The sequence below is a fragment of the Parambassis ranga genome, chromosome 2 (assembly GCF_900634625.1).
Source record: "Parambassis ranga chromosome 2, fParRan2.1, whole genome shotgun sequence".
NCBI classification, from domain to species: Eukaryota; Metazoa; Chordata; class Actinopteri; family Ambassidae; genus Parambassis; species Parambassis ranga.
Window position 1 is genome coordinate 12,834,379 of NC_041023.1, and position 17,191 is coordinate 12,851,569.

A 17,191-nucleotide genomic window follows, 5' to 3' on the forward strand; every position below is an offset into this window, starting at 1 on the left:
ATCCTGTTCAGCAATAATATGACAAGACATCTGCTATGCTCTGTTGCTCTGTTGAAATGCCTCAATATTCCAGCATCATCTCCGTGTACGTCTGGTTTTCGCTGATATATGTGGCATAGATATATACGACGGATTTGAAAATCAATGGCAGATGAAAATCTAATTACATACAGTAACACCCAGATTATATGAATAAAACCTTATTGGCTATTGAAACCCTAAAACATTTTCTAGCAGACACGATGTCTGTGCATCCACCTACACTGTCATTTCTATTAAAGCAGTTAGCAGGTGCTCATCTTCTTCCTAATCCCTAAAGAAGATCTCCTTAGCTCTCACAGCTTAAATCCATGTTTTAATTTTTACACCTATTGATTCCATCGTTTTCTCTCTCGTCTTTATTTCTGTGTCACTGCATCTCCTCCAATGTCTTTCTCTCTCTCTGGCACCAATTGAAATCGATAATTTGTGCATCGCTGCAAGGGTTAATAGTACTGATTGGCTCTCTGGGGGATAGATTAGCTTTTGTTACTGGGTGATGCAACTGAGATTATGCACATTGTTGTGTGCAAACACACAAATACACAGGTGTTCCCTTCTTTGTTACTGGAAAAGTCCATGGTCTTATCTGAGTGTTAAGCACATTTCCTCTCTGATTCTCAGAACTGTTTGCACAGAAGGAAATGCACACAACTGGACACACACACAGTAGCTGGTAGTGTTTGCTAACAGGACAGGCTGTCATTAGCGTAATGTATTTCCTTATGAAGCCATGGGGATGTGGCAGGCACCAAGGCAATGAGCTGTGATGGGACGCTAATGTAGCATAGCCTGTGCATGGCCCATTATTCTTGCTCGTATATACACTATACAGGCTGACACACACACACACACACACACACACACACACATTTTCTCCCTGAGTAGTCAACTGTAAGTAAACAACCAAAGGATGCTTTTTCTTCCCTCATAAAGCTTCACTGTGCACAGTGACATGCACAGATATATAACACACACACACACAAATCGGCTGGTATATTTCCTGTCTGTGTCACTGTAATCTGTTTAATCCACATGACTGCTGTAACATTACAATGTCCGTCTCTCACTTCTCTCTGCTTGCTCTGAATCAATCTTTGTACTGTTTTTCATTGCTGCTACTTTTAAAGATCTGGTTTTAATTTGACCTTTCTTTTCTCCCTCCCTCCCCCTTTTTTTCTTTTCCACCTCCTCTCTTTGTGGTATCCACTTTTTCCACTTTTTTTTTCCCCTGTTGGTTATTTTGCTGTGCCACCTTCACACTCACCTGTTGTCATCGTACATGTTTTCCACTCATCTCCCACATCACAACCCCTTCCCTTCCTTACATGGTTGTGTGTTTGTCTTTATGTCTGTGTGTGTGTGTGTGTGTGTGTGTGCACACATGTCCTAAAGTGTCCCAGCGGAGGCGCGTAGCCGACTGCTTCTGAAATGCTCCAAGTGTGGCGTGATCTCAAGCACCGCTATGTCCAGCTCAACTGCCAGCAGCGCCATGTTAGTCCATCTTCATCTTTCTATCTCTCGTTCTCTCTCTCTCTCTCCCTCCCTCTCTTTTCCTTTCTATCAGTCTTCTCCATCCTTTTAATCTCTGGCTGTTGGTAATGATGCAGGATGACATTCAGACTTGTCTGGATGGAAAATACACACTAATGAAAGGAAAAAACACCTGCACTACAAGCCGCCAATATTTAATGAGAACATGTTTTGATCCAAAGCACGCTATCCTCAGGTCGTGCTGAGAAAATCTGACCTGTGTCAAACCGAATCATTCTTAGAGGTTCTTTTAACTTGTTTATAGCACAGCATTGCAGAGGCTTAACACATCAGTGCAGCGCAATGTCAGGGAGGCTGTCAGTTGTGCAAGCTGTAATGCAGTTACTATAATTGTTTAATCTTTTGGTTTATATTAATACAACATTACGCAGGGGTGGGGTGACAGCAATTCATAAAATGTACTGTGGAAGGGCATCATGTGTGGTCCCTTTAAAAAAAATACTACATGTATAAGTAAATAGATTTTTTTACTAATTACATCTCATCTCACCTCACCCTCTGTTGCTTAATTTCTTACTATCTGTCTCTAATCTCTTGTTTTTCTCCATTTTTATCTATGTCCTCAATTCTGTCCAGACTTTTTTTCTTTCTCACTGAAAGAACTTAAAACACATTTTGCTGCTGACAAATACACTTTTTGGTGAAAAGGTTTGGAAAAAGTCAATTTACCAGTCACTAAGAGTGCGATAATACAGTATACAGAAACTATATTTAATGTATTGTGTAACTCTGGAGGGAGATTTGCCAAGTCTGAGAAAGCTAAAAGTGAGTCTTTCTTATATCTGGTGTTGAAGAGATATATATTAACAGAAAACTTATTATCTACTTGGGATCTGGAGTCTTTTGTCTCGCAAAAAACTGCTATGGAGTAGCATTTTGGGAAAGGTAAAGCATTACTTTTTGAACTCTCAGTCCCATATTAATAAGTAACAAAAACTAGACCTCAATATTGAATCTGTATGTATTAACTGGCTTCTCACATATCCTACAACTTCATAGAAGTTTCCCATACCTGCAATATAATATATACTACACACTGGTAAAGCTCTGCAGTGGTAGAAAACCTCTCTACTTTAGGATCATACAAAGCTAACACTGTTGACTGAAGAGATCATGATATTGTTATGTATTTTTTACATTTTAGAAGAGACCACTGCAGCACATCAGTCAAAAGACTCAATTTCTCTTTAAACACTGGATTGTTGGACTTCTTTAAATAAAAGATCTTTTTTTCATTTTATTGTTACAAACCAGGATACACATATAACTATGTCCCCATGCAAATCTCTCATTATGGCTTTGTGTTTATTTTGGAAAAGCACTCAGTTTAAAGACACACTTAGTTGTGATGTTGCATAATGGGCTGCTGTGATTGAAGTAATGAGGTGAGATTACAGTGTGTATGTTAGATCTTTTTTTGTTGGGAACACACTGTGCTATTATTGACTTTGTTTTTCATCTGCCTTGTACATCTTTACCATATGCGAAGGGGAACAGAGATTTTTAGGATCTTACTGTTACTGTACTGTAGTCAAGATCAGCTGGAAACTTTTACACTTTACCAAGAGGGCAGCACAACCTCGACTTGATTTCTCTTTATCCACTTTTTTCACTCCTGCACTTCTGCAGGGACATGCATATTTCTTAGGGTAGTTAGACAGAGCTGTCTCTCTGTCAGACTGACGGTTATAAAACCATGAATATGTGCTCAAACAGCATGAACATTTTAAATTGGTGTCTGACTCTGTAGAGTTACAGTCACACACATACACACACACACTCCTCAGAAGCCCTTGTGTCAGTACCTGTCAATGGCTTGTCCCCCCCCTCTTGGCCTATTGTCTCACAGTCCACTAGCGTGACACTCTAGTGTGTGTCAACCATGTAATTGTGGGCAATTGCCAGTCTCAAAACTATCTACATGATTACACATCATCTCCCCACTTATCAGTTAGAATATTAACTTTGATTGAAATCGCTACATGCCAATCAGCTTGAAATTGCCCAATGGTGAACCTATGACTGAGCAGTGCAGGCGTGTGTGTGTGAGGAGTCAAGAGTTATGTGACTTACCAGAGCTGGCCTGTCTTGTTGAGACTGAATCCCTTGTTCTTTATCTTCTCCACCTCCCCTTCCCCTTCCTCCACCTCTGTCTTCCTCTTTTTCTCTGACAGGGCGTCTCTGTGGAGCTCCTGTGTGGTTCTTCCTCTGTTAGCATTAACCTGGATGTCAGCAGTGTTGGCCATAACCGACCGCCGCTCCACACTCTTCCAGGTGATGCTGCTCACAACACACATTCTACACACTCTAGCACACGCGCACACACATACTCTGTGTCCATGTCATGGAAAAACTTCTTTGAAATCTTGACATGCATCAGTAACTTTTACAAACTCAAGCTATATCATATACAATTTTTGTTTTTTGTTGCATTGTTAAAGTTGTGGCTGATCTGGAGTCTCTTTTGTTAAAAAAGCGAGTTCTTTTTTCTTGGGGAATCTTGTTTCTTGATATTTTTTTGCACATTTGGAGATGAAACAAAACAATTAAATCTTAACAATTTCATGCATAAGTAAAGAATAGACCAACGGAAGATTAGGACAAATTAAAATAGCTTAGTATTAAACCACCAATAATTCCTACTGTGTCAAGCAGAAGCATAGACAATGAATTAAACTGGGATGATTTATTATAAATAAGCATAACTTGGATGAATCATTTAATTCTCATGAGTGTTTTTGTAATCACTGAGTCATTCCACGACAGTATTATTTTAACCTCTGGTATTATAACACTGGTTTCCAAAAGGGGTGCTGCACCCTGTAGTAAACAGTTGAACTCCAGCGTTTTCCTTATGTCACAGTCATTCCTTTTTTACAAGATGTAGGCAGCAGCACCTCATTTGCATTCACAACATAATCAGAAGGTATACTGGCATGGTAGAATGAATGACCTGTGCATTGTTTTAAATTAAAACTATACAAATTCTAGAAAGTACATAGTCTAGGCAAAGCTATTTCGGGTAGCTTGCCCCGATGTCATCAGTCTTGAGTTTGTGTGGTGGTGGTGGGTGCCTGCAAGACGAGCAAGAGAGACAATAAGGAACAGTTTAGATTTTTGAATGGTAGGTGACGTTACAAGAGGGCAGAGTGTGTACTATGATTGGATGAATGAAAGACAAAGAAGAGGCGGGACCAGAAGGAGACAGAACAGGGCTTAGTCTCATACCTGAACTACACTACATTCACAATTAAAGAGCATTCAGCAATGCCTCAAAATTTCAATTCCGGTTCCTTCATATCTGTTCAAATGTATTATAACAGAAAGTTAAATTTCCAATTATAACTCAGCTTAGAACAGTGGATTTGGATAAAAAATGCTGGTTGTGATGGTAACACAACATGCTTTCTGGTGCACCAAAGTCAGAAATGGTGACAGTCAGAGAGCTACTGCATTTTCAGGAACATAGCTGTCACACACTAGGGTGCCATTTCAAAATGAATAAACCGTCGAAAGCAGCAACAATCACCATCTTCTGAGCTTTTTTTTGGCTTGTGAATATTGAATACATTATGCGACTAAGAGGGTCGTGTTTTCACCTGGAAAATGTAACTGGATTTTAACACAACATAGCAGATACATGTAACCGATAAACATTTATTTAGCGATAGTTAAAAAATGTAGTCTTACATGTTGTTAGTCTGAAGTGTTTTGTGTCAAGATGTGGTAGCTGTAATCAACCAATGTACAACAATTAACCCGCATTTCTGTCCTCCAGGTTCTCTTTGCCGTCTTCGACTCTGTCCAAGGTTTTGTCATCATCACAGTGCACTGTGCCATGCGCCGAGAGGTGAGTCTTTCCCATCCCATTACCAGTATGTGGATAGTACACAGTCATTCTAATCCTGCACCACTCAGTGTCCTCTGCGACACTTGCTCACATCGACAGGTTGGATTCACTTTCTTAAATGTCACGTCAGCTTCCGGGTCAGTTTGAAGTCATGGCACAACACAAGCGGATCAGACATGAGGAGGATTAGCATGGTATTTATGTCCTGTGTTGCGGTGCTTCCTCTTCATAATGCAGTATGATAGCACAGTATTGTCCGTCTGATCCAAGTCTGCTTTAAGGCGCTTACAACGATGCTGTATGGAATAAGATGATAAGTCCTACACTAATAGCCCCTTGTGCATATTTGCCACAGGCTTTGCTGTGCCCCCAGGGAACCTGAATTGTAAACTTATTATGCACATACATGTCTTCATGCCCTTGAGATAGAAATGGACGCACATACTACCACATGCACACTCACGCTCATTTTCACAATTGCACTAGCTGTAATTAATAAATGTACAATGTCGTCATTTTTATATAGCTGTTAATGTGCCTTGTGGTGCTGATGCATATGTGCCACACCCAGCATCGCCTCTATGATATTGATAGTATGATATTGAATGCAAAGCATCTTGTAAGTGAATTTGAAATGGTCTGAATGCTCAGTTGCATTAAATCAATATCACAAAAGCAGCAGGGATCAGGGTACAGCAAATCCAGGAATTATTTATTGTAAATGTATGAAAATCCCCTGCAAGAGTCTGGGCGTAAATCCTTGCTAGCTGCTAAACAACAGGAAGAGGAGAGTACTGCAGGATAGGGAGGGGAGAATCAGGAAGTGTTACTGTGCAAAACAAGATAGAAAGCAGTACAGAGTGCGGTATTACACTAAATAAACTGGAGACACAAAGCTAGTGAGAGTAGCACCATGCAGCGCTCCACAATAGCACCTGCTGCATACACGGCTTGGTGTAGAGAATAAAAAGAACCACAGTGGCACAGGTGGCCTGCTGGGATCAAGCAAGTAGAGGCGAGACGATGAACATTTGCGACATTAGAGCTGTAACAGGCAGCCAGAGAGGAAACTGAGGGGGAGATGTAAAGGAACAGTATATGGTGAGAGAGGAACTTTATTTAAGTGAAGTGGGAAGGGGGAAAAATAACATGCAGAGATCTGTGAGAAAAAAAAAACGTGATTCAAGACTGAAGCAGGGGATGATGGTAGGGGAGGAGGATATAGAAAGAAAGTTGGAGAGAGAGAGAGAGGATGGTACCATAGAGGGGCTTTTCACTTTGAAGTAGGAATGAGCTGCACTGGATGCCAATACACACATGCACTAACAGAGAAAAGGGAAAAATGCCACTGTGGGTGAGTGTAGATTGGAAGGGAGGCAATGGACTAAAGGAAACAATGGAGCAAATACACTCATCCATGCAGTATTAATCAGACATGGATGCAATCCACTCCATTTGTAGCAGCACACGAGAACACACACACACACACACACACAGATGAAAAGACTACCCGATGTGAGTGAGGCTCTTGTACCACTTCTTACACAAGCACTCTTGTTTCCACCCATGAGATTCTTATGGGATTTGACAGCAGCAACACGGAGAAATGATGTTGCTCCTCAGCAAGTAACCCGAATATCTATAATACAGAGCCTGATGAAGAGAAACAATCTCAGAGATGGCCGTGAAAGATAAATGCAGAGGGATGCATCGGATTTGAGCTGTGTTACAAGAACTAGTCTTTTGATAGTAGGTTGGTGTGTGTTTACTTAGATGGCATATGTGGGAGGATAAAGAAAAACAATATGACACTAGGAAGGCCCACGGGTTAGAACATCTATATAAGACACCATTCTGTTGATTTTAATTAGAACTGTGAGCCACTGATCTCACAAGGCTCAAATAGGCCACTTTGAAGTACACTCTATGTGCTTTCTATACCACTCCACTGACAGATAACCTATAAGCTGAGAACTTTGTGAAGAATTTAGCTGCTACTTTTACTTTTTTGCCATTCTCATATAATTTAGTGTTCTGTGTACACCTGTCAGTGCAGTTTTAAAGATAAGGAGTTTGCAATGTCTGCGGAGCAAGTTCCCCACGCTCCATTTACAAAACTAACTTAAGTGAAAAAAAAAAGTTCCTCCACTAACTTCTGTCCTTTGCATCATCTCTTCCTCACCCTAATCATTTTTTTTCATTTCCCCCTCCTTCTTTTCCTCTCTATTTTTCCCCTCCCTCTCCGGCATCCCTCTCAGGTGCAGGATGCAGTGCGCTGTCGAATGGGGGGATGTAAAGACGACAGCGAAAACTCACCAGATTCCTGCAAGAATGGACAGGTGCAGATCATGGTGAATACCATTCCATTTCATCCCACATTGCAGCCCATTTCCCACAGACTAACATTAACCAGTTTGCTGGAGCTCCCTGCAAGCTTCAGGCCAGATAGAAAAAAAGCATGATTGCCATTGCCTGAGTGCTCAAACTCATACCTGGCTTTCTCCCTTGCCCCTTTTTTTCTTTACCTTACAGGAATTTCATTTATGTTCATGCATTATGCATTTTCATATTTTATTTTCTAAAAATGTTTGCTTTCATTCCAAAGAAATGCAGTTTCTCGGCAAATACTCTTCTGACACTAACAACCAAACACTATCAGCCAAAACAAAACAACAGCACCCTTTTATTATTTTTATAATATGACATTTTCATTGTCTATAAAGTACAGGAGAAAAATGTCCTGCAAGGAATCTAATCTTCAGCACTTTTATTTACTTACAATTCAAACATCTTTATTTAAGAGTTTCCTCTAGGGTTATTGTATGCATTCCAAATGTGCCTTATTATGTGATCAGTCATATTTAAACTTGAACTGTGTTGCCAATGTCACAGCCACAGTGAAGAGCATGAGCAGCTCCAGTCTGTGTTACCTTTTTACACTATTAAACTTCTGCTCAGTGAAGCCATTATGAAACCTCCTCATTCAGTGTTTGCATTTAGAGTTGTGATTATTTTTGGTTAAATATATTCGTCATACACACTGCTGGAAGTATCAGCTAGTTGCCATGCCAACTATTAAATGTTCGTTTATATTTATATTTATCTAAGTGGCTTTGAAGATGTTTTTTCATACTACACATGTGCACAGAGAGCTGTTGTATTAGAGACACAACAGCTTTGAGAACGTTAATTGATGAAAATGATAGAAAATTTGGCAGCCACTTGTTATGTCAGCATCATAATTACAGGGAACACCATTCTCTCCGGTGCTCTTTCTATATTCAGAGTAAATTTAATTACCACGTTAAACCCTTTGGCATTAAGATATCATAAAGGTGTAGAACTTTAGTTTCTCATTTTGAAATAAAGCCTTAAAAAACATTTGATTAGTTTAAACTGGATAGATGTCCTCATCTAACATTTGAACTCCTATGTTTTCCATTAACTTTTTTGCATCATCAGAAGTGTGCGAATGTGAGCGTCTGTGGACAGCCGCAGGGCTCTCTGCGTTATGGCACATCCTTGTGCCTGGCGGGTTGCCACCCACAGCAGCTCCCGCCGACGTGCCACCAGACATGCCAGCAAGCCTGCTACCACAGTCTGAGCCGCAGCGACCGCAACTGCATGCTTAACCACAGCCGCGCTCTCAGCCATGCACATGAGCACACACCCATCCTCAACAATACCCACAACCATGCCTACAACCATAACCACGCCCATAATCACATCAGCAGCCAACCAGTACGTTATCCATAGTATTTCTTAGATAAATATAGATATATGATTTAGCAGTCAACAGTGGTAAAGGTGCAATCTGTAAAGGAGTATTGTGCGACAAATAGAGGTAAATGTTAAAGAAATGTGTTTTTTCTCGCTGTAAGAAATTTGCTGTCCAGTCACTTTTGTAATGTTTTAAAATGTCAAAAAGAAACAAATATAATACAATAATAATGTTTTTCCACTCATGTCAAACTATTTGTTTATGCAAAAAAACTTACATATTGTACCTTTAAATGTAAGTAGAAATAGTTTTAATGTATCAGAAATTGTATATGTATTCAGATTTAGTAGCATATAAGTATCTGAGGTATAGCATAGGACAATTTCGTCCATTTTGTGGAGACCCACTTATGGTGTGGCGGGTGATTTGCGTACTAAGCTCTCTCTCTTGCAATATTTATTTTTTTTCCCCCTTTCCTCTTCTCTTTGCCTCTATGGCGTGCCCAAACTGTCTACAATCTGTAGTTTATTATCCAAACAAAGACTTTTGTAAGTGAATCCCACTGAGGACAGGAGGAGGCTCTGGGGTGAGAGAAGGGAGGACCACAACTGCATAGCAATGAGCTTCATTTCTACTAAAGTTTAGAAAAACTTGTGTGGTGGCCATTTTCTGGAAACAACACTTCTTCATTCAACTCACCACCCTCTGGGCTTAGGGGATGTTTCTTTACCCTAAGGAGCAGAGCCACCATGCATTTCTCAAGGGAAATTCAACTTGAAAGCACATAAATATCACTTTTGGTTGTGCCTGAAGTAGCTGCATAAAATCAGAATAGTACAGGTTAAATCGGTGTTGTGTGAATGTTTGTGTTCTGGTCGTCGCATGAACGAATTGCAGGAAGTATTTCTTCCATTGTATGTATATTTTTTTCCAGGATGTCTGGGAGAATGGAAAGTTTTGCTTCGACTGGCACAGCAGATAATAGTTTTGCTGCTGCTGTGTAAATTTCCGTCCCTGTCTCCATGCAGACGACAGTGAGTTGACTGATGAGGCATACACCAGCATTACATACCTCGCAGAAGCTTCACAGCCTCCTGCTCGCCTCTCTCAAAGTCTGTGTTTGGATCTGGTGCTGTGAACTGCTACACATCATGAACAGAGTCATGATATTGCAGGCCACATACAGTATTCAGCTATTTTCTGTCATTATTTTTGCTTTATATGAATTCATTATAAAGAAATAAAAACTGAAGGTTTTTTAGAATGACTTTGAGGCAACTTTTTTTGTCTTGGTCATAGATGGCATTACTAATGCATAGAGTTGTGAAGTGTCACCATGGCAACAGATAGTGTCCTTTTCTATACAGCTGAATCAGTTCATAGGGGTCAGTGGATACATCACAGCCATTTGAAATCCAATCACTCATTAGCCCTTTTCTACCACAGTGGTAGTGATATACTTGCGTGCATTCATTTTGTTTCCTCTCTTTCTGCCCTGCCTCCTCCTCTCAGACGGATTTTGAGAAGGATGTGGACTTGGCTTGTCAAACAGGTGAGCTCTCCCTTCCACTTGATTTCACTTTCTCCTTCTGCTTTTGTCTTTTTTTGATCTCTCTTTGTCTAATGCAGGATTAGCAGCGCAGGCTGTTAGAATCTTAGCCTGCTGCTGTGCATGTTGATGAAAAGAAAGGAGACGATGTGCTACATCTCCAAGCAGTTGTGTGCAAATTATTATGCCTTATCAATCACACTGATTCTGCCCAATAAGTGCTCAGCGAGCATATGTTTGGATGAGACTGTGTTTAATTGTGCATGATAATAACACCCCTCAATGTGTTCAGACCTGTTTCACTTGTTAGTTGACAATGGTCTTGTGTGGGCGTTTGAATGTTTTACAAAAGTACCACGGTCTTGTGTGTGTGTGTCTGTGTGTGTGTTGTGCTTTGAAAATATTAACAAAGAGTCACTTTCCCCCTCCACCCTTGCAGAGAGAGGACACCCATGTAAGTTTTTTGCACCAAACTGACCCGCTTAACACTGCCTGATCTGTCCTCGGACTTCAGTTATTCCTATAGACGAATCCAAAGTGTGGAAAGACAGACGCACAATCAACATCAGTAATTTTTTAACACAAAGGAATTCTGATTATGATGTTTAAGGGCTGTGCCCTTCAGAATTATTCTACCATGTGACATGAGACAGGACTAGGACATTAGTGTTATTTTTCCAAAAGCTATTAATTATAGATCACAGTAGTGCTTTCAGACCGAATATGTTTCACATTTTGACACTCATCTGTCAGAGGGGGCAGATACCAACCACGATTAAACCAAAAGTTTTCACTTCCAAAACACACCGGATTCGTCTATAGGTTATTCTCTGGACCTTCACCGTATGCTACATATCTGATGGGATCAGATTTCCCAAAACTTGTCTGAACCTGTCAAATCAATTTGCACCATCAGGGTGGTGAAACGGAGAACAAACCAGGTTCTATACTACAGTGTCCTTGCTGCTATATTCGTTCTCAGCAGGATCCAACTTCTTCAACTTCTGACAAAACATGTAGTTTGATATTCCGTTACATCAATGCAGTTTGCATGAAAGTAGTTCTACATCCTTCTGTCTAGAATTGGATTTATAGGGCAGCAGAGTACATATCTAAACATCTGATAATGACAGAATGAGCATGGCATGATCTTCCAGATTTGTGTTTGATTGTGTTTTGTAGATTGATACTAGTTACGACTAGTTATTGTCTCTCATAAGCATGTCATTTTGTAGCTATTCTAGAAATGTATAAAACTGTGACTTTGACCCAATCAGCCTGCATGAAAACTAACCCAAAGCAAATAGTCTAATCTGTTGTTTTAATATATATGAAACACATACACACACTGACTTTCATGAAGGCAGTCATGGAGAAAGATATTGGACAGGCTCGATTTAATTTAAAGCACACAAAATGTTGCACTTTCAAAGCTAATAAAAGTCCGGGCTCTCCGGCAAATCTGGAGATGAAGTGAGAAGGTCAGTGTCAGAGACAAAATTCATCTTGGTTACTGTAAACCACATAAGCCCAACATGGAAAGTGAAAGTAATATTGCCCAGCTACACCAAAGCTGCAAACAAATTTCAGCATCAGTAACTAACTTACCTCACCCTGTCTACTTCTCTTGAACTGTTTTCTGTTTGGCATAAAATATATTAATTCACATCCATTTATTATCCTTCCATACCCCCGCATCGCCCTTACACTCCTTACCTCTGCCTTTGTTGTTCTTTCACCCACCCGTGCCTCTCGCTGTCTCTCCGACTTCTTGTGCCTCCCTTGTCTACCTCTAGTCATTTTCAAAGAGGTGAACACCTGTAACCCTGCCACCATCACTGGGACGCTTTCCCGCATTTCCCTGGATGACGAGGACGATCCTAAACTGGCAGCCCATCAAGAAGGTGGAGTGGGGGTCAACTTCAGCTCTCTCCCTGGGAATATCCCCCCTCCAAACCTGATTGTACAGGTAGAAGATTAAAGGTTATATCAGCTGGTAGATTGGATTGTCAGTGGTGTACATTGCTGAACTTTTCTGCCAAGAAATCTGAAATTAAAAGACTTCCTCAGTACAATAAAAACTAATTATGCTTGAAGCAACATGAGCAGGATGTAAAAATTGCAGACACATACAGACAACAGTGGATTTTGTTTAAGATTGTCCAAAATAATTATTTTGTTGCCATAAATACTTGTATAATTAAAATGTTTTTATTTTGTCTGCAAGGTTCCTACCTTAGGAGGCCTCAATGAACTAAGCGAGACACCCTTAAAGAAGGAGGTCAACGTAGACCAGCAGAGACAGCAGGGGCAGCAGCGCAGCGGGGCTCCAATCTACCTGTGTACTGAGAGCGGCCTGGGCTGGGCTCGACCACCTGCTTCCTCCAACAACTCCCAGGATGGAAGTGCTGGAAGCGGGGGAAGCGGAGGAGGAGGAAACGGTGGAAGCGTGGAGGGAGACTACATGGTCTTACCTCGTAGGACGGTTAGTCTCAAACCTCCAGCAGCCTCCTCACAAGGAGGAGGCCTGGGACTCGGGGGTGAGGACAAGCCTCTCAACATCGCAGTGGAGGATCCTCCCTTCCCCCCGCCTCCCTCTCCCCTAACCCTCCACCCAGCTGAGAGTGAAGCCTACCCGGCGGATTTTGTGCCGTCCAATGTGGGCGACATGAACATCGCCATGAACCTGAACCGCTCCTATGGGACGATCAAAACCATGCCTCATGGGCACGGTCACTTGATGCCTCAGGGTGGTCTTGTGCACTCCCACGGAGGACACATGCATTCCCATGGGCATTCTCTGCAGCTGAAGCCAGGCCAGAGGCCATCAGTCAGACAGATTCTGACAGGAGGAACTACAGTGGAGAGAACCAGGACCCTGCCACGCAACCTGGGCAGCACCAATGCTAACACCAGCCTCTCAGCAGGATCTCTCGAGGTGGGTAAGAGGTAGTAGAAAAAGAGAAGTGAGGGTTTTGTGTAATCTCACCTGAGATGTTTTACATTCATTAATGTGTTAGTGACAATCTAGGTGACTCAACTACTTATTTTGTCATGAAGCCATCAATTTTATACCTCATATCCACACACCGAGCAGTTTCTGACATGTTATACAGTAACAATGCATCCAAAACTGTGAAGTTAGCACAGTTGTCTCCACTAGTACAAGCCTGTTACAACAGCTGCTATTATTTTCATCTGAGTAGTGTTCATTGTTGCTGACTGAGACAATGACCGTTGAAATGAGTTGTTCTCAGAGTGACAGACAGCTTCTTATTATTTTACTGTCTCCGTGTGAGTGGGTTTAATATGTGTGCGATACCCCCTCCTAACGGTACAAGGTGGTGTAGCAGATGGACTGAGAGATACAGGATCAGAGGAAATACCCATGGCGAATGTCTTTGAGTCCACCTTGATTTTACACACAGACATACACTTGCATTGACACGCACATTTTAAGCGCACAGTAACATTGATACACACTTGTATCCTCCCTACCCCCAAATGGCATCTTGCTGACTCACAAGGTTGATTAAAGAGATTGAAACGACACTTCACTGAAAAGTGCAGATGCTTCATTTAGGGCTGAGGACGTTAAGGACAAGTCATTAAAACTCATGAAAAATCACTGACAGGAGACCAAAGAGTGCAGTCATGAATATCAAAAAAATAAATAAAATACAAAATTGCAGAGAAACCTGCGGGATGTAATTTACTGCTATAATTTTACACCATTTGAATGTGCTTGATTTGGCGATGGATATCAGAGCATGCCTCTCAAGATTAAATCACAGCAGTGTTTTACTCCCCAGTTCAAACATGGTGACGCATAATGGGGAGATCATGCAAATGTACTCATAGTATTCATTTCACTGTTGATTTTTGGTTAGACGCTTGTAAATTTAAGCTCTAAATGACAGGCTGAGCAAGGAGAAGGTTCTCAGGGCCTCTTACCCTATCATCATGCATTAGAAATCTGTGTGTCTCTTTACTGTACATGTATGCAAACAAATAGGGGAAAAAAGTGTGAGTGGGTGTTACATGTAGGACCATCATGTCTTCATAAAAGGATATATGAATTTTGTATGACCACATGCAATATACTGCACACATGTATGCTTGTTACATGTCTGCCATATTGCAAAGCTATCTAAATCATGGGATTTCACTGCTTAAGGTAAGGATTCCTCTACAGGAGGAGGGTAATTGCTTTATGTTTCATACATAGTAATGGGTGAATCTCAGAGTGAGAGAGAGAGAGAGAGAGAGAGAGAGCGCTCTCTATCTGTTAGCATTTCTTTACGTTTTGAAACCTTGGCTGCTGTAGCATCAGATCAGCAACTCTGCCCTTTCAAAGAATGAATACAGCTTTTAACTAACTGTGGAGAGCAACTACTCCCCCTGCCAAATGCAAATGTGGCAGACAGCAAGAGCCAGATAGGAAGTCAGAGATGGAATGTAATTCAATGCAATGTCAGGGCCAGATGAGTTGGAAATGTCTGCAGCTGTTAAATTGGCGGCTGGTGTGCCACTTGCTATAGCTATGGAGGCACTTAACATGAGAGCAGTTAGGACCAAACAAGATTAGGGGATGAAAACTGTCTCATATGTTTGTTGCAGCTCTTTTAATCGGAATGGCTCCAACAAATTCTCCACAAATAGCAAAGAGCGTGATTTATGCTGGTGTTGTAACGATTGTATTTGAGAGTATGTGAGGCGAGAAGTTATTATTTCATTCTTATTCTGGGTTATTCCACCTCACTAATCTCATTATGTTGAAATAGACTGAATAATTTGTTTTTTGCCTTGACATTTGTAAGGATATCTGTATCATTTTGGGCAGCCAGTGCTTATTAGACGTCCTCTTGTTGTTGAACAATGCCACTGACAGATCCACAAAAAGATCGAAGTTCAATAGTGGTCGAGGGGTGGTCATTGATGCTTTCTTCTCTCCCCCTGCCCCCCTCCTCTTCCAGAGGAAAAGAGTCCGGTACTCTGAGCTGGACTTTGAGGTAAGATCTCGGCCCTCTTCCTCTCATCAGCCTGTCTCTGCTTTCTTGTGCTTCTGCCAGGACTTGAGTAACACATAGAGGAGCAAAAAGCACTGCTATACCCCTCCCTTCGCACCTGTCTCCCTTGCACTTAGAACAATGAACTGTTTCAGACCTTATGTCGTGTGCTGTTTCTCCAACAATGGCCTTAAAGCTGTCCCTACCTGCTGTCTGTTTTAATGTATGCATAAATTAATCAAAGCATCATATAAACTATACCACCAGCATGTATTCTATTGGACAGGACTGTCTTGTCATTGTGGCATCCTGGTTGAAGAAACAGCAAAGTAGAGAGCTTCGTTTGTCTGGATGAATCCTAGTAATTCAGTCTGGGTCGACATGTACAGTATGTGGCCGCAGTTGATTTGCTGATTATATCTGTTGGAAAGAGTTGGTTTGGCTATGTGTGTGAATATATGTGTGAGAACATGGGTGTCCAGTGAATCTCCAGTCTCTGACATATATCCCTCCCTAATAAAGGACAACATGTCCTTTCGAATGACTTCTTATCTTTAAGAACTCCATTTTATTTTGACTGTTATAAAGACTGGACATTCACCTCCCACCACAGACACCTGCCATTTAAACAGAGGGTATGAGTGATGACGCGCTACTAACAGCGATTATGGCTGATTTCTATTATACTTTTATCGCAAAATTACCAGAGTTGTCTGTGATCGCTGCATGAACAAGGTGACCAGATTTCCTTGAACTAAACTCTTTTCTCATCAATTGACTTTGACTTTGAGAAAAAGGTTGGCATAGAAGAACCACAAAAATAGAAAAGTGGACACTTCCATCAATCCATGTTCAACGTTTTGTTTTTTGTTTTGGTTTCATTGAATTTTTCTACCTGTTAACTGTTAAAGGTTAACTTTTTATGGACATTTTGTACTTAGGGATTTAGTATTCCTCTTTCACCATAGATGGTTTAAACCTGTTTCTTGAACATGTCCTCATCATAAAACGCCACATTTGGTCAATAATACATCGTCTAGATACAACACATGATAATGTTGATGCTAATGGAACATATGAGCATTGCCTAACCATCATAGGACCAATACAGCCAAAAAGGTCAGTGTTAGAAGGCAGGGTGGGGGTACAGGAAGCATGATGGACCTTCAGACTGAAGTCCAGGGTTCGAGTCCCCCAGTCGCTCCAGTCAGTTTTCAATTGCTGTTTTGTTTTTTACCTGTAGTTTTTTTCCAAGGTAAGGCATTAAGAACAACTAGTTAAGGGTAGGCTTTAAAAAAAAAATATGCACACATGTTCCAAGGACTAAAATATTGACCTCATATTACGTTTTCCTGGTGAGGACAGGTTGCACCCATAGTTATGTAAAACAAATGTTTTATCTTCTTCAATGTGAGGCCACCAACTTATCAATCACCCCCACACTGGGATTATTCACATAGCAAAGGGGC

The 17,191-nt window shown here is 41.1% G+C and overlaps 1 protein-coding gene across 8 annotated transcripts in view; it reads left to right on the top strand.

Annotated features, from left to right (window-relative positions):
* The window catches only part of adgrb2 (adhesion G protein-coupled receptor B2), a 169,446-nt gene that overhangs the window by 139,069 nt on the left and 13,186 nt on the right, over nucleotides 1-17,191 (top strand). For 4 of the 8 annotated variants that reach the window (XM_028428398.1, XM_028428356.1, XM_028428389.1 and 1 more), the window contains exons 24-32: nucleotides 1,435-1,533; nucleotides 3,768-3,867; nucleotides 5,372-5,443; nucleotides 7,702-7,794; nucleotides 10,677-10,716; nucleotides 11,153-11,167; nucleotides 12,510-12,682; nucleotides 12,941-13,651; nucleotides 15,690-15,725. In XM_028428398.1, the coding sequence (XP_028284199.1) occupies nucleotides 1,435-1,533; nucleotides 3,768-3,867; nucleotides 5,372-5,443; nucleotides 7,702-7,794; nucleotides 10,677-10,716; nucleotides 11,153-11,167; nucleotides 12,510-12,682; nucleotides 12,941-13,651; nucleotides 15,690-15,725 (1,339 nt within the window). The remainder of the gene's footprint in view (nucleotides 1-1,434; nucleotides 1,534-3,767; nucleotides 3,868-5,371; nucleotides 5,444-7,701; nucleotides 7,795-10,676; nucleotides 10,717-11,152; nucleotides 11,168-12,509; nucleotides 12,683-12,940; nucleotides 13,652-15,689; nucleotides 15,726-17,191) is intronic. The other 4 variants (XM_028428381.1, XM_028428413.1, XM_028428364.1 and 1 more) reach the window with 3 other exon arrangements.